Source organism: Bubalus bubalis, chromosome 11 (genome assembly GCF_019923935.1).
Source record: "Bubalus bubalis isolate 160015118507 breed Murrah chromosome 11, NDDB_SH_1, whole genome shotgun sequence".
Classification (NCBI taxonomy): Eukaryota; Metazoa; Chordata; class Mammalia; order Artiodactyla; family Bovidae; genus Bubalus; species Bubalus bubalis.
Genome location: NC_059167.1, coordinates 34,355,309 through 34,378,889, shown reverse-complemented (window position 1 = coordinate 34,378,889; position 23,581 = coordinate 34,355,309). Strand labels below are relative to the sequence as shown.

Here is a 23,581-nt window from a genome sequence, read left to right as displayed (position 1 = left end):
ATACAAAATAAAAAGGTGGTTGTTGTTCAGTCACCTAGTCATGTCTGACTTTATGCCCATGGACTGCAGCATGCCAGGCCTCCCTGTCCCTCACCATCTCCCTGAGTTTGCCCAGGTTCATGTTCATTCCATCAGTGATGCTGTCCAGCCATCTCATCCTCTGACTTCCTCTTCTGCCCTCAATCTTTCCCAGCATTGGGACTTTTCCAGTGAGTCATCTGTTCACATCAGATGACCAAAATACTGGAGCTTCAGCATCAGTCCTTCCAGTGAATATGCAGGGTTGATCTTCCTTAAGATTGGTTTGATCTCCTTGCATCCAAGGGACTTTCAGGAGTCCTCTCTGGCATCACAGTTTGAAGGCATCAATTCTTTGGCGTTCTGCCCTCTTTACGGTCCAGCTCTCAACAACTGTAAATGACCACTGGGAAGCCCATAGCCTTGACTATATGGACCTTTGTCAGCAGAGTAATGTCTCTGCTTTTCAACACACCGTCTAGGTTTGTCATCGCTTAACTGTCAAGAAGCAATTGTCTTCTGATTTCATGGCTGCAGTCACCATCTGCAGTGATTTTGGAGCCCAAGAAGAGAAAATCTGTCACTATTTCCACCATTTCCCCTTCTATTTGCCATGCAGTAATGGGCAGGTGCCATGATCTTAGGTTTTTTAATATTTAGTCTTAAGCTGGCTCTTTCACTCTCCTCCTTCACCCTCATCAAGAGGCTCTTTAGTTCCTCTTCACTTTCTGCCATTAGAGTGGTATCATCTGCATATCTGAGGTTGTTATTTCTCCCACCTATCTTGATTGCAGCTTATAACTCATCCAGCCTGGCATTTCTCATGATGTGCACAGCGTGTAGGTTAAACAAACAGGGTGACAGCAGACAGCCCTGTCGTACTCCTTTCTTGATCTTGAACCAATCAGTTGTTCCATATAGGATTCTAACTGTTGCTTTTTGACCCGCATACAGGTTTCTCAGGAGACAGGTGAGATGGTCTGGTATTCCCATCTAAGAGCTTTCCACAGTTTGTCATGATCCATACAGTCAAAGGCTTTGGTGTAGTTGATGAAACAGATGTTTTTCTGAAATTCCCTTACTTTCTCTATAATCCAGTTAAGGTTAGCAACTTGATCTTCAGTTCCTCTTCCTTTTCTAAACCCAGTTTGGACATCTGGAAGTTCTTGGTTCACATAATGCTGAAGCCTAGCATGCAGGATTTTAAGCATGGCCTTATTAGTATGGGATATCAGCACAATTGTCCAATGGTTAGCACATTTTTTGTACCACCCTTCTGGGGAATTGGGATGAGAATTGACCTTTTCTAGTCCTATGGCTACTGCTGGGTCTTCCAGATTTGCTGATGTTGTTTAGTTGCTCAGTCATGTCTGACTCTTTGGGACCCCATGGACTACTGCACACCAGGTTTTCCTATTATCCTTCCCCATCTTCCCGGACTTGCTCAAACTCATGTCCATTGAGTCGGTGATGCCATCCAACCATCTCGTCCTCTGTCATCCCCTTCTCCTCCTGCCTTCAGTCTTTCCCAGCATCAGGGTCTTTTCTAATGAGTCAGCCCTTTGCATCAGGTGGCCAAAATATTGGAGTTTCAGCTTCAGCATCAGTCCTTCCAGTGAATATTCAGGACTGATTTCCTTTAGGATTGACTAGTTTGATCTCCTTCCAGTCTAAGGGACTGTCAAGAGTCTTCTCCAACAGCACAGTTCAAAAGCATCAATTCTTCGGTGCTCAGCCTTCTTTATGGTCCAGCCCTCACATCTGTACGTGACTACTGGAAAAACCATAGCTTTGACTAGATGGATCTTTGTTGCCAAAGTAATGTCTCTGCTTTTTGATATGCTATTTAGGCTTGTCATAGTTTTTCTTCCAAGGAGCAAGTGTCCTTTAATTTCATGGCTGCAGTCAACATGTGCAGTGATTTTAGAGCCCAAGAAAATAAAGTCTCACTGTTTCCATTGCTTCCCCATCTATTTGCCATGAAATGATGGGACCAGATGCCATGATCTTCACTTTTTTGAATGTTGAGTTTTAAGCCAACTTTTTCACTCTCCTCTTTCACCTTCATCAAGAGGCTCTTAAGTTCTTCACTTTCTGCCATAAGGGTGCTATCATCTGCATATCTGAGGTTATTGATATTTCTCCCGGCAACCTTGATTCCAGCTTGTGCTTCATCTAGCCCAGGATTTTGCATGATGCACTCTGCATATAAGTTAAATCAGCAGGGTGACAAATTGCTGACATAATGAAAACAAAACCTGATGGCATCATCCTTTAGGGATTTGAATAGTTCTGCTGGAATTTCATCACATCCACTAACTTTATTAGCAGCAGTGCTTCTTAAGGCCCTCTTGACTTTGTACTACAGAATGTCTAGCTCTGGGTGACTAACCACACCATTATAGTAATCCGGTTCATTAAGATCTTTTTATACAGTTCTTCCATGTATTCTTTCCATCTCTTCTTGGTCTCTTCAGGGTCTATTAGGTCTCTACCATTTTTATCCTTTATTGTTCCACCCTTCTTTGGGTGGAATGCTCCCTTGATGTTTCCAATTTTCCTGGAGAGATCTTGTCTTTCCCCTTTTGTTTTCTTCTATTATTAAGCACTGTTCATTGAAGAAGGTCTTCTTGTCTCTCCTAGCTCTTCTTTGGAACTCTGCATTTAATTGGATATACTTTTCCCACTCTCCCTTGCTTTCCGCTTCCTTCTTCCACTATTTGTAAAGTCTCCTCAGATACCACTTTGCCTTCTTGCTTTTCTTTTTCTTTGAAATGGTTTTGTTCGCCACCTCCTATAGAATATATGGACTTTTGTCCTTAGTTCTTCAGGCACTTTGTTAACTAGATCTAGTCCCTTGAATCTATTCATTACCTCTACTACGAATTCAACAGGATTTGATTTAAGTCATACCTGACTGGCCTAGTGTTTTTCCCGGTTTTCTTTGTGCTGTGCTTAGTCGCTCAGTTGTATCCGACTCTTGGCGACCCTATGGACTCTGTCCATGGGGATTCTCCAGGCAAGAATACTAGAGTGCCATGCCCTCCTTCAGGGGATCTTCCCAATCCAGGGATTGAACCCAGGTCTCCCACATTGCAGGTGGATTCTTTACCATCTGAGCCACTAGCGAATTTTCTATGAGAAGCTGATGATCTGAGCCACAGTCAGCTCCAGGTCTTATTTTTGCTAACTGTATACAGCTTCTCCATCTTCAACTACAAAGAATGTAATCAATTTGATTTCAGTATTGACCATTTGGTGATGTACATGTGTAAAGTAGTCTCTTGATTTGTTGAAAAAGGGTGTATGCTATGACTAGTACATTCTCGTGGCAGAATTCAGTTAGCCTTTGCCCTGCTTCATTTTGTTTTCCAAGACCAAACTTGACTGTTACTCCAGGTATATCTTGACTTTATACTTTTGCATTCCAATCTCCAATGATGAATAGAACATCTTTTTTCGGTGTTTTAGGAGATCTTCTAGGTCTTCATAGAACTGATAAGCTTCTTTGGCTTCAGTGGTAGAGGCATAAACTTGGATTACTGTGATGTTGAATGGCTTGCCTTGGAAATGAACTGAAAGCATTCTGTCATTTTTGACATTACACCCAAGTACTGTATAAGTACAATTTTGTACTCTTTTGTTAATTATGAGGGCTACACCACCACCACCACCACCCCAATACAAAATAAAAAGTTTATATACACACACACACACAAAACAACCTGAATTTGGGTTCCTTTTATACAGAAGAGGGGGAGGGTCCACTGTGGTGCTGACCAGTATCTGAGCGGGGCTGCTATATCTGGCGCCTGCCCCACACCATTACAATTGTTGCTTTGTTTTCGTTAATAATGTCTTTTATTTTTTTCCCAAAAGAATAATGTTATCTATTCACTTAGAGTTATCAGATTTTTTAGGAATTCTGATTTGTTTAATTTGATGCTGGATAGTAGTTGCTTCTAATATTTTTATGTTCATTTTTTTTGAGAATGCTAAATAAACTTTTCCAATGTTGCCAGTAAAATTTGTAAATCACATCTTTGATAATTTTGCTTATGTGTTTAATGTACTGTTCTCTTTGAATTTCATGTTTATGAATTTTTTTTAACCAATAAACAGAATGCATCTCAAGACCAACATAAAGCATATACTCTTCTTCCTGATAAGTCTTAAATTATACTTCATGAATCCATCACATTGTGTGACGTAGCCAAAACTACTTTTTGTACCACTTGATACACATTGTTGATTTATGGGCAAAAGCATTCCTGGTCATTTAGAGGAAAGGTTGGGAATCTAGCCTTCACTTGTGTTTGTTATTCTTGGGAAAAATAAATTAGCTTATATGTATATTTATATATTTTTAACATATAGAGGGATCTGGGTTATGTAAAGGTGAAACATCTACTAACTACTCTGAGTTTGCCACCCATTTGTGTCCCAGACAAAGTTGTGGTTCTCAAGCTTGAATATATTGATACTTGAGAATTGCCTGGAAAACATGGGCCCTGATTCCAGAGGGTGTTGTGTAAGTAGATTTGGGTTATGGTCAAGGAATCTTCATTTTTAAAAGGCATCCAGGTAATTCTGATACAGGTTATAGTAGGACTTATATTTGACAAATTGTTTGTGTTCAGTTGCTAAGTATTGTCCAACTCTTTTGAACCCCATGGACTATAGCCTGCCAGGCTCCTCTGTCCATGGGATTTCCTAGGCAAGAATACTGGAGTGGGTTGCCATTTTCTTCTCCAGGGGATCTTCTTGGTCCAGGGATCAAACCCACATCTCCTGCATTGCAGGTGGACACTATACCACTGACCCATCGAACCCTAGTGTAAAGGGTTGATTGAGGGAAAGCAAGGTGCCAGAAGGCTTTTTTTTTTTTTTAACTATTTCTCTTTTTTTCATGTTCAATTTTAAGAGTAGTGCTTCTCTTTAGCTTTTTATCAAGGGTACATAATAGACTTTGAACACTAGCATCTTTTCTATTTAGATTTTAATTCACATACAAAAAGAGTTGGTGATGGAGGTTTGTAACATTCAAGATTCATCTTTCTACCAACAACTCCCACAAAGAATAATAGTATATTGACTTTTCAATGGTAAAAAGAGAAAATAGGGCATTTTTCTTCATGTTAAATGTAATTCTAAATACATTTTTATTTGAGGAGAATGAATAGCGACCTTGAAAATTTGAACTGAACTGTGCTTCATTGCACCTACAGAAATGTAAGAATCAGAAATTAATTAAAACCTTTTGGGACTGAAGACATAAGAGCAAACCCATTTTGGAATATAAAATGATAAATACAGTTTTGGTAACTATCTACAAAGGGAAGGTTATTTTAAGCATTTTAAAACCATGAATGATTTGTGTAAGATACAAAAAGGGCTTTTGTCTTCTAAGATGTTCTTGAATTTTTCTGGAAGACTTCAAAGATGTCCTTAAGCAAGTGACTTAAGTGAGTAGTATCTGTCTTTCATGCCCTTGTGGGGCTTCTCTGAAGTGAGCCATTATCCCACCTGATGGGGATGTCTGAGTCTTTTTGTCATCTTCTATGTGCGGGACTCTTCTGGGTGGCACAGGAGGGAGAGGTGCCGATGTCTTCTTGACAGAACCCTAAAATGGATAACTTAGTGGAAAAGACAAATGAAAACAACTAACCAGAATAGAAAGCAATCTAAAGAAGTGCTAAATAGGTTCAGGCAGGTTCTATGAAGGAGGCAGAAGTGATTAATTCTGATGGGTGAAGCTGGGGAGGGGTATGTGTAAGGAAAGGTGTCACTGAGAAGGTAACAATTGAACCAGGCCTTGAAGGATTTAGGAGAGAATGCTGGGTGAGAAAGTGAGTGATAAGAGGTGCAAAAGAGGACCATTTCAGAGTAACAGTGGGGAGCCTGATCTGACAGAGGTGAGCCTAAGTTTCATGGACATAAGCCTTGGGAAAGGAACCAGAAGCCGTAGAGGGCTTAGGTGTCACGATGAGAAATCAACTTCATTCAGTGGGCAGAGAGCAGCCATTGAGAAATTTTAGACTAAGAAAACAATCTTGACCTCTGGGGCGGGTGGGGGTGGCAGTAATTAGTGATTTCAGTAAGGAGATGAATTGAAATAGAATATTGGTCAAAAGCTACTGCCATAGCCCAGGACAAGAGAAAAGGTCTAAAATATGATTAGGGGTCTAGAAATGAAGGACATTGATAGCCACTGAAGGATAGAAAATAAACATTAATACATTTTCCGATAGATAATTTTTAACTTTCATAAATCAGTTAATATTGATATTGATTGATTTCTTAAACTATACAGTGTTATGTATATAGGAATGAGTCAGAAATAGTCCCTGGATACTAAAAGGACTATCAAATAGGCACTGAATTACTACATCATAATTTTAGAAGTAATTGCTAATGTTGAGGAATTACAAAGAACTATGTAAATGACATGGTGATTTAATGGTTTGAAAAAAATGTGCTGTGGTAATCAAAGCTTGCCAAAATAACCTGCAGTTAATAAGCATTTGGCAATTGTTTAAAAATATCCAATGTAATGAATGTAGAGAAGGTATCTAAATGCCAGCTTAGGGTGAAAAGGCACATTTTATAGACTGTTCAAATCCAGCTTCTGCTCATTTTACATATAAGGTTGCATTTTTACAGGCAGTTTTGCTCTAAATTCTTGAGGGATAACAGCGTTTTACACTAATGCTCTGTAAGAGTTTTTATATATTTGCAAGTGTAAACAACCTTCAGGACGGAAAGTAAGCTTTTTTAAAAAATTGAAGTATACTTGATTTACAATGTTGTGTTAGTTTCTGGTGTACAGAAAAGTAATTCAGTTATGCATATTACATATTCATTATAGGTTATTGTAAGATATTGGATATTATTCCCTCCTATAGTAGGAGCTTGTTTAAAATAAGCATTTTTAGAAACTAGAATTCACCTATATTTCCACTGACCAGTTATTAAGAACTGTCAAAGATAGTTTGTTCAATGAGACCTAAGGGAGAAAATACTCTGAGACTATTTCATGCTGTTAAATCTCTACAGATTTACAGTTTTATCCAGTCAAATTAATGCAAAACCCCAATGCAAGCATTTGGATTTTGAAAACTTTGGAGGAGTGTCATTTTCTAATAGTAATTATTGGTTTAACATTATTTTTTCACAGGGGAACTGATCACAGCCGCACATGAGCTTGGAGTAAGTATTAGTTTTATTGTTTAATCAATGCTCTCATTAACAGTTTTAGGAATTAAGAAAGTTTAATTAAGCATGGAGTAAAGTAGATTAATTTATTTTCAAACCCCAGTTTTTAGTAACTTATAAGTACAGTACATGACAATTTACTTTAAGTTTTAAATCCAATTAAACTAAATTATAAAGCAAAGCCTTTACTATATATACAGTAGCTGGCTTATTATCACCCAAAATTTTGTATAAGCTATGGAGAATAAAATAAATCGGGTTAACAGTTTTAATAAGTTTATTATTTAATAAACTTTATTATGGTGTATGATCCCTTTAGGCAAGACCTTAGGACTGTCAGCATGGTGGTAATCCGATAGCAGTGTGGTCTTTCAACTTTCTAACCAATGCGATATTTCAGAACCCGCTTTTTTTCAATAGCCTTTTAAATGACCCTAATGTACTGTGAACCCAGAGAACAAACTGCTTAAGAACTGACAATGAAATATGTCACCCTTTCTCTAGGTGACACACCATGTGATAGACGCTGCCAAATCCACTAAAGAAAATATTTATTTGTATTGGCACAAGAGGATTACAATAGAAAACCACTATTCAAACATTTAGTCATTGTCTCTTAATCTTTATACTTGCCTGGGAAAAGGGCTACTTTTCAATGAAAGCCAGTGCGACTGTTCCTTTAAAACTAGATGGAACCCTCCTAACTGTTGCTAATTTTCCCTTAGGTTGCCCACCCTCCTGGCTACCCTTTGTTTACTCTGGTGGCTAAACTGGCAATTCTTCTATTTCCTTTTGGTTCGGTTGCCTACCGAGTCAATCTGCTGTGTGGCTTATTTGGAGCAGCAGCTGCAGCTTTACTTTTTTTCACCGTTTTCAGGTAAAGTAGTTGATTAGTTAAAGTTAATTTTAACTAATTGGAGATGGAGCTTTCTTATGGCCCATGTACATACATGACAAAAAAAACCCCAAAGAACACCTTTTGTTGCTTAAATGGTTTTCCTAATCACTCATGTGATTTCACTTTCTCAATTTACAGTAATTTCATATGTGTTTGACCCTCAAATGATTACACAGTTGGTTCTGCTTCATACAGTGGAGAGAAAGTGTCACCAGTTCATTATCACAATTCTCTGTTTAGACAGAAATTAATAATGTTTGTCATTTTAGGAAGATGCAGATGGGCCAGTTTAACAGTATGAAGTTCTTCTTTTGGTAAATGGTAAATATTATTTAATTACTCACAGTATTGCTGATAGGCAGCTGCCTATCAGGTCCAGAGCTAATACCTAATTATATTGTATTTTAAATATGCACATGCATACATTTTGAAATGAGGCTATTAACTAAGGAAATCAATTTGGGAATGTAGTTTTAGTAAGGTTTCACTTTGTTACAGTATAGCTGTAGGGAAAACAAGCAAATGAGACACCACTTACTTCATAATGAAAGACTTTCCTAGTTTGGAAGGCTACCCTACTTTTAAAACAACAGGTCATTAGTTTAGGGTATTGGTAATCTACGTTTGTCTTTGCTGTTTCTCGCTTTCAGTACTAACAGTCTAACCTACGCCTGAAAGGATTATAGTCAAAACTACCAATTATACTTTCTAAAAAGGAAAAACCAAGTTAAAACATTTCTTTCAAAAAGTATTGCAGATTTTATTATAAAAACAAATAATTTTGTATGTAAATATAGTATAATTTGAATAGAAAATTTCAAAAGTCATTTTTGGAGACTGTTTTATTTACATTTGTCATATTACTGCCCTTTGACTAAATTCTTTCTAAATTCCCTTCGCTTGTTTGTAAGAAGGTAAAAGTTACTAACTATGGCTAAAAATTACTATTAAATCTATTTGTGGAAAGTTTCAGATTCAAAATTGTAATTATTGATCATTGACTAAACGTTTATCTGTATTATTTAATTTGTTTTTATTTCAGTCTTACAGGTATTCAGTGATAGCCATATCTTTAAGTATTAAATGTTTAACATTTTTGCTTGGATTAATTAGTATTATGAATACTTTTTCTAAATGATTAGAGTAATTATTATTAGAATTGTTCCTTCTGGTCTTATTTTATAATTAAGGCTGTATCATTATTTTCATTGAGAGAAAAACTATTTTAAATATCTAGGGTGAAATTTAGAACATACCAGTTCTGTATGAAATGAATGAATTACTAATTTTCATAAGATATTTAAGACAAAGCCATTTTTTTTAAAAAAACTAATATTTGTTTTGCTAGTTCATTTGTATTTTAGATTATTTCTACAACATATACACATATTAAATGCTGTGGCTGTCTCTTAAAGCAAGTAAAGCTATTTGTTTTCTAAAACTTTTCCATGGTTTTTTGTTATATTAATTGTTGATGCCCTTCCACATAAAAACCACTGCAAAAAATCATATATAAATTCTTTGTCTTTCCAGAATCCGAATAGTTTGGGACAGTAATTTTCCTTTGAGTTGTCTGCATTTTAAAATAGCTATAATTATTATGCTTGATTATAATGGGTTTTAGATCAGCACACAGACCTGTGTCCATTTTATTTTAATATACGGTCTTAATGATAAATTCGTATACTTTCTGACATGTTTTAAAACAAAAACTCTTAATAGACTGGATATTTGCTTAGTTTTAGTAATCTAGTACTTTGGAAAAGTTACTTTCTTCTGAAATGTGTCCTACAATATTATCGCTCATGTAATTTTAATATGAAAATACTTCATTATTTTGAATACAAATAATTGACAAGGTACACGTCCTTTGGGAACAACCTAGTTCAAGTGGCAAATCTGTTTTGTCAAACAATGGCCACCCTTCGGGAAAGAGCAAGCCATCTCTATGGTAATAGGACTAACAGTAGCCTATTGATCGAGTGGAAGAAGACATTATACAATGTCAGCTGGCTTGTTACAATTTCATTTGTCAAATGACCTGAACTTAACCTTTAAAACCTTCCTTCTGTGAATATAAACCCAACAGCAGGATGCGGTTTTTGTGCAGCCATTACAGTGACGGCTTTTTTCCAGCCCTAGCGTACAGTAAATGTATTCCCTCACAGGTTGACTCCTTCATCAGAACTCATTCAGAAGACATTTCACTACTTTATTTATCTACCGACCAAGTCATCATTCCATTTTCTTGTTGAATATTGAGGGGTTTTGATCCTGGAGACAGTTTTATTCTTTCTTTCCCCCATCACTTAAGAGAACATTACTGTACATGTAGGATTAGTGCTGACTGGTGTGCAGGAAATTAATTCTTTTAACAGGTTTAGGTTTTTTTCAGGTAATTGTTCAGAGAGCATTCACTATATTTAGCTCTTGGGGTGGACATAAAGACCTTCTGTACCTTTTAAACAAAGATTGTATTTCAAAAGCAAATTTCTGTTTAAATATGTTGATGTAAAAAGCTCCATTTTTTTCAGTAAACATGACTTGGATTGAAAGACCAGTTACTTCGTTGTTTCCAATTACTATGTAATTTTTGCTTTTCTTTCATCTTTCTTTGGCTTTTAAAAGCCTATAAGATGTCATTAACACTGCATTTTTTGTCAATCTTTCCTAAAGGTTGGCAAGAATTCTTTTATATTTGCTGAGGTAGAAAGGATATGAGTAAAACAGTACCTTGAAAGCTGTATGTGTCACTGTACTTTATTGAATTAAGAATAGTAAGATTGGGGCAGTTGTTTCTGCATGTATTTATTTATGTATTGTCCCCTTTGGGGATATTTTAAAGCATGATTATGTTAAAGGAGTTTAATCTAATACATTTCATTTATAGGAAGTAGTATTCATTTTATTAATGTGTACATCTGTGCATTTAACACTCTGTACTACAGTTAAGTGATTTAGAGGAACTGGGATTTTTTTTTTTTTTTCCTTTGAAGGCCAATGAAGTAAATGATTTTTTAGTTTGACAGAAGGGTATTTAAAAGTGTCATATTTGAAATTTGCAAATCCTATTAATACAAAAATGTAAAAGTTATAGGTCCTATAAATCACTAATATGAACATTGTTTAGCTTTGCTTAGTACATGAATTTCAAACTTATTTTCTAAAAACCTCAAACTAGATCCTATCAACATGTACTTAGGAAGGAAGGAGTACTGAACTCACTGTCATTAACATGCTTCCATTGTATATGTTCTGGTATCACTGGCAGAGAATGGACTCTGTTGATAGTATCATATAACAATCCTTTACTTGAGGGAAGATTTAAATTGCTTATGATCTTAGATGAAAGCATCTCTAGTGTCCTATTTTTTTGATAAGTTCCAGGGCAGGGAATATGTTCTCAACAGGCTTGAGAGTCAGCATATCCTTTTCAAACTAGTATGGGCCAAATGGAACTGTAGCAGAAACTCATTCAGCAACATTTGTTGTGCACTCATTTGAATTGAAAGTAAAATTTTTTTAGTTTTTATAATCAAATTCAGTGCTTATTTTAGAGAAAGGTAAAGTTACTCTTAAATAAAATTTTTTTTAATAAATTTTTTTCTTTTTCTAAAAGGCACTGTTTCAGGAAGCTTGCATTAAAAAACTTTATAACTCCATTAAGGTTTTACAGTAAGAAATCAGATCTCTTAATATCAAGCAGGTTCCCTAGAATATGTGAATATTAATTATAATTAAAGGTATCTTGAAACGCTGCTTGCTTACTACAAAGAACTTACAGCCAATTTCAGTGATATTTAAATATCTCCTGGTAGATTGTTTTGTGCCAGTATTTTGTTTATGCAATATTTTATTTCTTATAAGTTATGTAAACATTTCTAAACATTCTGCCACTACTAAAAATTAATTTGATTAAACTTTTGAAATAGGAACACTTGATTCTGAGCACTGTGTCTGCTATTCTTAGGGTTTCAGCTAAGATTCCATTCAATAAAAAATTGAAAATTAAAATGCCATACCTTAGAGTATGTAGAATCTCCTGCTTAAGAGACATTTGGATTTTCCAGCTCAAAGAGTATTTTAGATTATTGCCATAGAGAATAATGTGAAGCTCTTCCTAATTTCAGAGGTAACTATGCATAAGTAACAAATAGTCGCCAAGTTTTTGTAGTTGAAGAAGAATGGAAAGTACTGGAGCATTAATTTCCTTTCAGGAGAATATCTGTCTTGATCCCTGGTTAATTGATCATATATTTCTCTCATACTTGTATTAAAATTGCACTGACTCAGACTGGCTAAGCATATTAAGAGCTTGGTTCATTTGCATTTTCTTATAAGTAGAGGGCCATATTAGGCTCAAATAGCAGCACTTCATTTTGAAGGGAAAAAAGCAGGGCAAAAACTCTTTTTTAAGACTGTAGAGTCTTTTCTGACAGCTAGTCAGAGTTAGAATTAGTTCAAGGAAATGTTAATAATGCACTGCCTGGCCTAATCCCTTTGATATCACCAGGTATCCTCCTGTTCATGGGTTAATTGCTTTAAAAGCAAAGGCAATATTCTGAGCGGTGGGCCGCTTCACCTTTTCACAGCTGTTACCATTGAGTGACAACTAAATCCCATGTGTAAGATGAGGAAGAGCTCAATCTCCAATTGGGAGAAAATTTATGTAAACCACAATCCCTTCAGAATGTGCGGAAGTCATAGACTTTCTTGATTTACTCTGCTTTTCCCAGAAAGCTCTATTGTTCACTTTCCTAAGTCCCATCAACCCTTTGTAGCAGAATATCACAGCGGCAGCAGATAGCTTGAAATATATAAATGCTATCATAGCTCTGATTAATAGCAGTGCTTATGAGTCAAGTCTGATAACAGTGCAGCTCTCCACTCAATTTCAGATACTGCTAATGGAATCTGTCTTCTCCAATTGTAATATGAGAAGGCCTAATTTGCCATGGAGCTTGGAGCTGTCACCAGTAGGGGATTGTGGGGTCAGATGGGAGCTGCCAGGTTTTTGCCCTGCAGCTTGTATCTCTCACTTTGAATAGAGCAGCCCCCTGCCTGCCAGTTAGCTGATAGGCCGCCGTGGGGTTTATGCCACTATATACAATAGGAAAGGGCTACATAGGCTGACTTTATAATTGTGAAGCTAGCTCATATTTCCACAGCTACTGTGCTGCATAATTTCTAATAAGTGGTTTTAACAAATGTCAGATTATGAAAAGTTTCCCCAATTACAAAAACTTATAAAACATTTAAATTGCTAAATCTGTTTCCTGCAGAGATTTTTGCCACTGGAACTAGTCATCTGTCATTATGGCTATAATAATAAATGTATACATTTCTTAAAGTTGCAAATAAAATGATAAATCATAACTCATAGATTTCCTGCTTTTCAAAGCCATAAAAAGTAGAAAACACTCAACAAATTGAAATATTACTATATACTTTATAACTTTGCATAATAAGACAACTTTGTTTTAAATCTCTATTGTTTAGTAAGTTGGTTAGTGTTTCTAGTGAAAATAGTTGAATATCCCCATTCTGTTGATCTTAGTTATTTGGATCTTTTAAGTTTACTTCATTTACCTTTAGAATCTTAACATTTTAAAAATTCTAAGTTTTCAGCTAAAAAGGACTTTGAGAATAATAATTCTGAACTATACCCTTAACCAATTTCAGTTTTGCTACCAAATACAAAATATACTATCCAGATTGAGTAATAAGCTCATCTTGAGGCTTTGCATGGTTTTAAACATTTCAAGCAAAATTGATGAAAACCTGTAGTTTGGGAGTTATTTTAAGCTAGGTTGTACCTTAAGAGGATATTGCCTTGCATAGTGCAAGTTATTTGGCATACTATGGACACTTGGTCAAATGTAAAGTAAATGATGGTGATTCCTATAAGGCTCAGTTCAGTGTTTTTCTTTTAGGTATTTGGGTATAAATTGATGAGATGAGTTGTTCTAAGCCTCCAATAGCTTCATCATTTATTAGTTTACAAATTTTAATTCTAATGGAAATTGCATGATTGTATTTTATTTATGAGAACTATTCATAATCTTGTTCCCTCTGTTTCACTTGTGCCCTTTTCCTTTATGAAAGCTTTCCCATTTTCTTCCCAACTTTATTTGGTGGTTTTAAAATCAAGACTAATACTTTGTACTTTTCCTTTCAGCGTACTGGTAGTTGATATTTATGTAGCTGAAAATTCGGGGTAGAACAATCTTTTTCCTATTGATAGAGTCTCATGGAATAGAATAAACCTTGGTAGGATTTCACCTGGAGTGAAAGTAAATTTTTATAGAATACGGGAAAATGGGCTTATTTGCAAATTTATTAAAGATGCAAATATTTAACATTTTTTTACTTATGGTGGTGGTGGCTTTAGAGATAGAACTTTAATATACCAGGCCCTAAATTATTGATTGATATTCATTAGGTCTAAACTTGAAAATGACAAGAAAAACATTTAGATTCTACTGCTCTCCAAATACCCACTGACTATAATTTGCCCCGGCTTCCTAGATGGCGCTAAGGGTAAAGAACCCGCCTGCCAGGAGATATAAAAGATGTGGGTTCTGTTCCTGGATTGGGAAGATCCCCTGGAGGAGGGTGTGGCAACCCACTCCAGTATTCTTGTCTGGAGAATCCCAAAGCCAGGGGAACCTGGCAGGCTACAGTCCATAGGGTGGAAAAGAGTCAGACATGACTGAAGCGACTTAGCACATGTGTGCATAATTTGTCCATAGAGCACCTGGCACATATTAGATAGTCAGTACATACTTGTTGAAAGAGTGTTGAGTGAACTGCCACTGAATGAGAGAAGCTCAGCTGAAACTGAAAATCTTTGCTGTCAATAGCTTAGTTTCCCAGTTTGACATCTCCAGGTACATTGAAGAGAGAAATCTATGGGTGATGATTTTGCAAATGAGAGCCAGAGGTAACATTTGTATATTCTCCATGAACAAGACTCAGAAAGATAAGAACTTGGGAGGATGGGAGCAGTAGATTTGCCACTAATTGTATCCTGCTTTACTGTATCTCTTCCCTGTAATCTGATGCATTTTAAGTCATCAATATGAGTTGACACTAAAAATAATTTTTTTAACAAGAATGCTCAGATGCATTGTGGCCTTCCTACTTGATTCTATTGTACTTACTTCAAGTAGGAGTTTTAAATGTTCCAGGAGCATAGTGTACCCTCCATGTTGGGTTCTTTGCACACTGAAGACAAATACATTCATGAATTTTATGAAGCACGTCAAATATATGTTCTGAAAGAATTTCAGTTTTCTGTTATTTGTCTTTTGATTACGGGTTAGACAAACATGTGACTACACATGAAAATCAAATACTGTGTAGCAGAAAGAAAAATACACCTTATCATCAATAGCAAACCTGTGTCAATGGTGTAAATTGTAACCCCCTCCCCCTCAACTTATCTATTGTGTCAACAGATGAATAGCATTCCATCAGTGAGAAAACTATTGCACAATCAGTACCTTTCTTGTCTAGGTCTCATAGAATTCTGAGCCTCACATTTGTTAGGATTCTCTGAGAAGCATCACATATTCCACAGCCTAGAAGAGAATTTTTCCATTCTCTGGGTGAAATTTTAAATACTTGGGAACCCTTCTTATCCTATCTGTCATACTCCTGGTATATCTTTCCTCAGTGACTGACCACTGTGATCCCCTGGAATGTGAACTCCATGGTTTTAGCCTTAGCCCAAGTAAAAGGCAATGAGGAAAATTTATTTATTGCAAATATACTGCAAAGTACATTTTATGTGTCACATATATGTAATATGGATTTATTTATACAAAACAAACTTCAGTAACTTTTAGGTTATTTGTTATTTTGAATCATCTGTATTATTACCTTATTCTGTTAGTCTGAGACCTTAAAAATTAAGCATGCCTCTCTAATAGTGTAAAAACTTGATTTTGATTGTTGACATCTTTTAAAATACAATGGCTGTCTTACTGAAATTTCATAGAAATGTTTAAAGTGTGTGTTCTTTATATGGCCTTATAAGATGTTATCTTTCTATAAGTCATGTTAGATTGTAAAATATGTATTTTACTTGAAGAAATAGCTCCCTTGATATCCTTCTGTGAGGTTCTGTGAGCCTCTAGATTGAGAATAGAAAACATTTTTCTCATATATATATATAAAATTTATCATAATTAAAGTGGAAAATATTTTAGATTATTTTGCAATTTATTAGTGAGTTGTGCTGAAAACAGTTCTCATTTTATTCACAACTTCATTTGAATTTCTTTTTTCCTCCAATTTCCTATTAGTAGCAGGTTCATCAATTTCAGTAGAAAACTCTTTGTCTTTTAAATTTAAATGAGCTAATTTTAAGATATCACTTTTAGCACATTAAATGTAAATAAATATATCTGTTCTTCAGTTGCTTTATAAAAAATAACTACTTAAGCATATTTATTTTTTAATATAAATTTATTTATTTTAATTGGAGGGTAATTACTTTACAATATTGTATTGGTTTTGCCGTACATTGACATGAATCCGCCACGGGTGTACAAGCATATTTATTTAAAAGAATGAAATGAAAATTAAAAGTAGGCCTCCTTGATTGCCAAGTGAAAACACCTTGGTGTTTTTTGATTATGTCATTTTTCTTTGAAAAAAGAGTCAGGCTTAGTCTGTAGATAGACAGTTGTTTTGTCTTATTTGAGAGTTATTTATATTTACTCTCCATCTATTCATTTGACTTTATGGATGATACCAAACAGCTTGTTTTGTGGGTTCAGAACAACATTTTCACTTAAAACTCATGATTAAATAACAAGGTCAGATTAAACATTCCTTCCCTATATTTTTAAAAGAAATATTGCTTAGCCAGAAATTTGAACTACAGTTCATTTACCAGCATTCATGCATAGTGTTTCACTATGCTTATATAATCTAATTCTGCCCAAAATTTGCAAAGGTACGTTGTACCCTTTTCAGGGGAAAAAAATTGTAGAGTGTGTGTTCTGGTTAGGATTATTGCCCAAAAGAGCAAATTACAACTAATTTGTTCAATCACCCACATTGGGAATATTATTGGTCAAACTCATAAAATAACAAAGACCCTAGCAATCAAAACAGATAATAGATTAATTGGACATTTTCAGAAGTCAGCAGATTCATAGAATTCTTGCCTTAAAAAAAAAAATTGATAAACAGACAATAAAAGTACTTGCTAAGTCATCTTACTTAACAAGTCTAAGACCAGATTCACCTTCAGACATATTTGTCAATGTGATTTTTGCAGCATCACTTAGATAAGTCTTTTGCACATTTAATGTCTTTATCCAGAATTCACAGTGGCTTATTGATATGAAAGATTCATTGATATTTGGCTCAAAAAGACATACAAAGTGGAAACTTTGAGGTATTTTGTTTGAGATTTACAAAAATTTGAGAAAATACAAGGAACTCCCTTTACACATCAGTGTGAAAGGTAATATGAATAAAGAACAACAACAATAAAAAGTGAAGGTAAAGTATGTCTGAAATTATATATATATATAAACGTTTATATAACATATAAACGTTTATATATATATTATATAAACATTTAGTTTCCAAAAGTTGCATAGCTTTGTTCTGTGTGTGTGTGTGTTCAGTCACTCAGTCATGTCTGATTCTTTGCAATCCCATGGACTGTAGCCCTCCAGACTCCTCTGTCCATGGGATTCTCCAGGCAAGAACACTGGAGTGGGTTGCCATTTTCACCTCCAGGAGATCATCCAATTTGTAAAATGAGATATTCTTTTAACTTTTAAATATGCTAATATACTGACACAGCTATCTAGTGGTATCAGTAGTCCAAAAAATTCTATTGGCTTTGTTAATACTTTATTTAGAGTTTTAAGTTCCTCACATCTGGTTTCTTAACTATGTTTTGATTAAGTTACAGTTAAAATATTTTATTCCTTAAGATTGTTTTTACTAAGAAATACAGAAAAATCTCTGTATTCTGATTTATTAATATTTAATTAATAATCAATCATTAATAATAATAATAAAATATTATTAATAAATTTAATTTAATGAGAGTCTGGAGAAGGGGCGGTTGCCCTAGTCTTTGCGAAAGTACTTCTAAAAACTTCTTGAAAAGGTGAAGCCTGTGCTGAGTTGTAAACTATCAATCAGTGGGAGTGGCCAAGTGAAGGCAAAGCCGTGATCCAGATACAGAGAATCTCCTGTGCTAAGAAACTCTGAGGTGGAAGAGAAACAGCCTGTAAGCACAGGGAGAAGTCATTCAGTGTTGCTGGAACACAGTTCAAAATAGGTTGTGTCGAAAATGAAGCTACAGGTGGGCTGAGACCAGATCATGAAAATCCATGTCTGTTGTCATGGGACGCTTATAATATGTCTTATAATCAAAGAGGAACCCTTGAAGGGTTGTAAACAGAAAAGCACAACTTCAGGTGTGCCTTAGATCCCTCTCTCTGGTGGCAGTGGTGGGCCCAGGGCTGGAAGCAGGCAGCACATAAACCTACAACATTGTGTGAGCCTGAGGTGAGGAGTCAGATGAGCTGACCTAGGGAAGTGAGTGTGGGTAGAGAGAAGAGTATGATTTTATAAAATGTTGATGAAGTCTAATTGGCAGGATGTTGGAAAGGGAGAGGAGCTCTGATGATGACTCCTAGGGCTCTTAATTTAGATAACTAAACAAGGAAGATAATGAAATTCACTAAGGGAACACAAGAAATTATTTCAGGCAAGAGGATGAGAAATGAATTTTGCACGTACTGACCGTGAGGTTCTGTGGGACATCCAGAGTTGGGGTGGCTTTGTGGTGAGGGTACAACAGTAAGTTGGGGAAAAGATTAATTTCAAAACTAAGGGAGAGGCGGTGCTGGAGACAGATTTGTTTTCTTTAGTTTGTCGCTGGCAGGTGAAGTCAAGATAGTGAATAAAGTCACCCAGGCAAGTAGAGTGAGAACAATTTCCTGAGAATTAAATCTTTGAGAAACACTGGCTTGAAAGGTGTTAAATGCAAGAAGAGGAGCCATTTGGAGAAAACACAAAAGGAAGACACAGAGCCATAAAAGGAAAACCAGAGGATGTGAAGTCCAGATGGTCAACTTGGTAGAGTGTGGCTGGGGCAGTGATCAACACAGCAGAGAGGTTCCTCGAGCCTGCCCCGTTTGGTGGTTAGACAGTCGCTGGAGACCCCAGTGAGAACAATTCCAATAGAGAACTAGGGTGAGAACAGAGGATGGAGGATGCAGATGGGGACAACGTGAGGCCAATCCTGAGCCTGACTGTGACCCTGAAAATTGCCTTCAGGAAAGTGTTCTCGACATCAGCTTGCCCGCAAGTCATTTTATTTCCATCTCAATAAGGGGAAACAGAGCATGCACAGATATTGTCATATACCGTGAATAATGTAACAAGACTGCCGACCTGCAGAGTCAGTGAATGAACTGGAGACCGTCTCTGAAGTCTTCAGAAGCTCTTCATCCTCACCATTGCTGACATTATCCTTTGACCTGTCAGCCAGTCACAGACTCAGCTTGCTGTAGGCTGATGTGGGACATCACATCTGCTTGCTTGCCTGCTTGTGACATTGTGGCACTAGACCACACACCTCTCTTCCTACATTGCACTCACCCTGCAGACTTACTAATATACCATGTACTGCTTGTCTTTTGAGACAAATGCTTAATTTTAAAGGGTATCTTATGATTTTGAGAACAGCTTTATTAAACTCCTCCATCTCTCTTCCCACTCCCTGCCTGATTTGAGCTTTCAGTTCGCTCAATTTCTTGGTGCCCCTACACTTGTCTTCCATTGAACTGAGACCTAGATCCCTTTGGTCATCCTTTTGATTTCCTCTGTCAGCCCCCTGCTGGCTCTGCTTCCTTCCACATTCAGTGTAGACCCCATAGTTCATTGCTCTAACACCTTTTCTTCTTGTCCTTCTGCCCTACCTACCTAGTAAAACTCACCCTGGTTCCTTATAACCTTCCCCAGCCTTCCCCAGCCCAGGTCAGGCTGCTACAGACCTTGCCACAGCCATGTGGACCAAGGCTGCCACCCCACATCCACAGCTTCTACAGTCTCCAGCCTCAGCTGAGTGCTTATTACACTTTATTTGCTATTTACAAGTCCTTGTTCTGTAGCCCTCCTTAGCTTGCAGAGTTTTCTCAGAGCAGACGATTCAAATTATCTCTACTGTTCTTAATCACTAGACTGTACATGTTACATGGTTAGTAAATGTTGATTGATTCTGAGTTTTAGCACGGAACAAGCTTTTAAAGGCAGTGTGTTCAAACCTGTGCATTTGAAGGAACATGTACAGTTTGATATATAAAAGACGGCTGGAAGCAAAGAGACTCTCAAAAGTATAGCCTATATACATTATTTTATGGAAATTAGAGATACTATTAATAAAATGAGGCCTCCAAAACGTTTTATATTCTCTATATGGATGCATGCATAACTTTTTGCCCTTAGGCATACTTCCTTCTTTTCTATGTTCCACAAAGCTTTGACAACTGCAGCATTTATTTTCAGAATTTCCTCACACAGTTTTTCTTGAAGACAATAGAAGTAATAAAGAAGGAAGGCAGATAGTTTTAGTCAGAATTCTCAGTGGCAAGCGATTGGCTGTGTTTAGCAGAAAAGAAGCATATTGAATGGAAGTTGGGAAGAATGCTACAACTCAGTAATAAGAAAGATACAGCAATTTTTTAAATGGGCAAAATATTTGAAAAGACATTTCTCCAAGGAAGATGTAGAAATGACCAATGAACAATTGCAAAGGTGCTCACCATTGTTAGCCATTAAGGAAATGCAAATTAAAATCTCAGTGAGATACCCTTTCACACCCAATGGGATGACTAGAATCAAAAAGTCAGATAACAAGTGTTTACTGGGTTGTGGAAAAATCAGAACCCTCATCCAATGTTTGTAGGAATGTAAAATTGTGTAGCCACTTTGGAAAACAGTCTAGCAGTTTCAAATGATTAAATTGGTTGTTTTAGGATCCAGCAATTCCACTGCTAGGTGTATACCCTAGAGAAATGAAAACATGTCCACACAAAAACTTGTACACACATATTTACAGAAGCACTATTCGTAGTAGGCAAAAGATGGAAACAATCTAGATGTCCATCAGTGGAAGAATGAATAAGCAAAATGTGGAATAGCTATGTAGTGGAATATTAATTCAGCTATACAAAGAAGTGAAATACTGACACACTGCAAGTTGGATGAACCTTGAACACATCATGTTAAGTGAAAGAAGTCAGACACAAAAGTCCACATATTATACGATTCTATTTATATGAAAACCCAGAAGAGGGAAGTTCACAGACAGAAGGAAGATTAGTGGTTACTTAAGCCTGGCAGTGAGATTGGAGAGATAGTTGAAGGAGATAGAGTTTCTTTTTGAGGTGATGAAAATGTTATAAAATTGATTATAATGTTAGTTGCATATATCTAAATATACTGAAAATCTTTAATTGTACATTTTAAAATGAATTATACAGTATATGAATTATATCTCAATAAAGCTTTTTACTTTTAAATTCAAGAAAGTAGGGATTATAGGTCATACCTATAATCAAATCCATTATGATTATACAGTAGAAGTGAGAAATAGATTCAAGAGATTAGATCTGATAGACAGAGTGCCTGAAGAACTATGGATGGAGGTTCATGACATTGTACAGGAGGCAGGGATCAAGACCATCCCCCAAGAAAAAGAAATGCAAAAAGAAAAATGGTTGTCTGAGGAAGCCTTACAAATAACTGAGAAAAGAAGAGAAGCAAAAGGCAAAGGAGAAAAGGAAAGATGTACCCATTTGAATGCAGAGTTCCAAAGAATACCCAGGAGAGAGAAGAAAGCCTTCCTCAGTGATCAGTGCAAAGAAATCTAGGAAAACAATAGAATGGGAAAGACTAGAGAGCTCTTCAAGAAAATTAGAGATACTGAGGGAACATTTCATGAAAAGATGGGCTCAGTAAAGGACAGAAATGGTATGGACCTAACAGAAGCAGAAGATATTAAGAAGAGGTGGCAAGAATACATAGAAGAACTGTACAAAAAAGATCTTAATGACTCACATGATCACAATGATATGATCACTCACCTAGAGCCAGACATCCTGGAATGTGACGTCAACGGCCTTAGGAAGCATCACTACGAACAAAGCTAGTGGAAATGATGGAATTCCAGTTGAGCTATTTTGAATCCTAAAAGATGATGCTGTGAAAGTGCTGCACTCAATATGCCAGCAAATTTAGAAAACTCAGCAGGACTAGGTCATGGGACTAGAAAAGGTCAGTTTTCATTCCAGTCCCAAAGAAAGCCAATGCCAAGGAATGCTCAACCACACAATTCCACTCATCTCACACACTAACAAAGTAATGCTCAAAATTCTCCAAGCCAGGCTTCAATAGTATGTGAACTGTGAACTTCCAGATGTTCAAGCTGGATTTAGGAAAGGCAGAGAAACCAGAGATCAAATTGCCAACATCCATTGGATCATAGAAAAAGCAAGAGAGTTCCAGAAAAACATCTGCTTTATTGACTATGCCAAAGCCTTTGACTGTGTGGATCACGACAAACTGTGGAAAATTCCGAAAGAGATGGGAATACCAGACCACCTGACCTGCCTCTTGAGAAACCTGTATGCAGGTCAGGAGGCAACAGTTAGAACTGTACATGGAACAACAGACTGGTTCCAAATAGGAAAAGGAGTACATTAAGGCTGTATATTGCCACCGTGCTTATTTAACTTATATGCAGAGTACATCATGAAAAACTCTGGGCTGGATGAAGCACAAGCTGGAATCAAGAATGCCAGGAGAAATATCAATAACCTCAGGTCTGCAGATGATACCACCTTTATGTCAGAAAGTGAAGAAAAACTAAAGAGCCTCTTAAGGTGAAAGAGGAGAGTGAAAAAGTTGGCTTGAGGCTCAACATTCAGAAAACTAAGATAATGGCATCTGGTCCCATCACTTCATGGCAAATAGATGGGGAAGCAGTGGAAACAGTGTCAGACTTTATTTTGGGGGGCTCCAAAATCACTGCAGATGGTAACTGCAGCCATGAAATTAAAAGACGCTTACTCCTTGGAAGAAAAGTTTTGACCAACCTAGACAGCATATTAAAAACCAGAGACATTACTTTGTCAACAAAGGTCCATCTAGTCAAAGCTGTGTTTTTTCCAATGGTCATGTATGGATGTCAGAGTTGGACTGTAAAGAAAGCTGAGCGCTGAAGAATTGATGCTTTTGAACTGTGGTGTTGGAGAAGACTCTTGAGAGTCCCTTGGACAGCAAGGAGATCCAACCAGTCCATCCTAAAGGAAATCAGTCCTGAATATTCATTGGAAGGACTGATGCTGAAGCTGAAACTCTAATACTTTGGCCACCTGATGTGAAGAAATGATTCATCTGAAAAGA

The 23,581-nt window shown here is 36.4% G+C and overlaps 1 protein-coding gene across 1 annotated transcript in view; it reads left to right on the top strand.

Annotated features, from left to right (window-relative positions):
* The window catches only part of TMEM260 (transmembrane protein 260), a 70,503-nt gene that overhangs the window by 2,797 nt on the left and 44,125 nt on the right, over positions 1 to 23,581 (top strand). Inside the window, 2 exon segments of the mRNA XM_006068137.4 lie at positions 7,196 to 7,227; positions 7,959 to 8,110. Of these exon segments, the coding sequence (XP_006068199.4) occupies positions 7,196 to 7,227; positions 7,959 to 8,110 (184 nt within the window).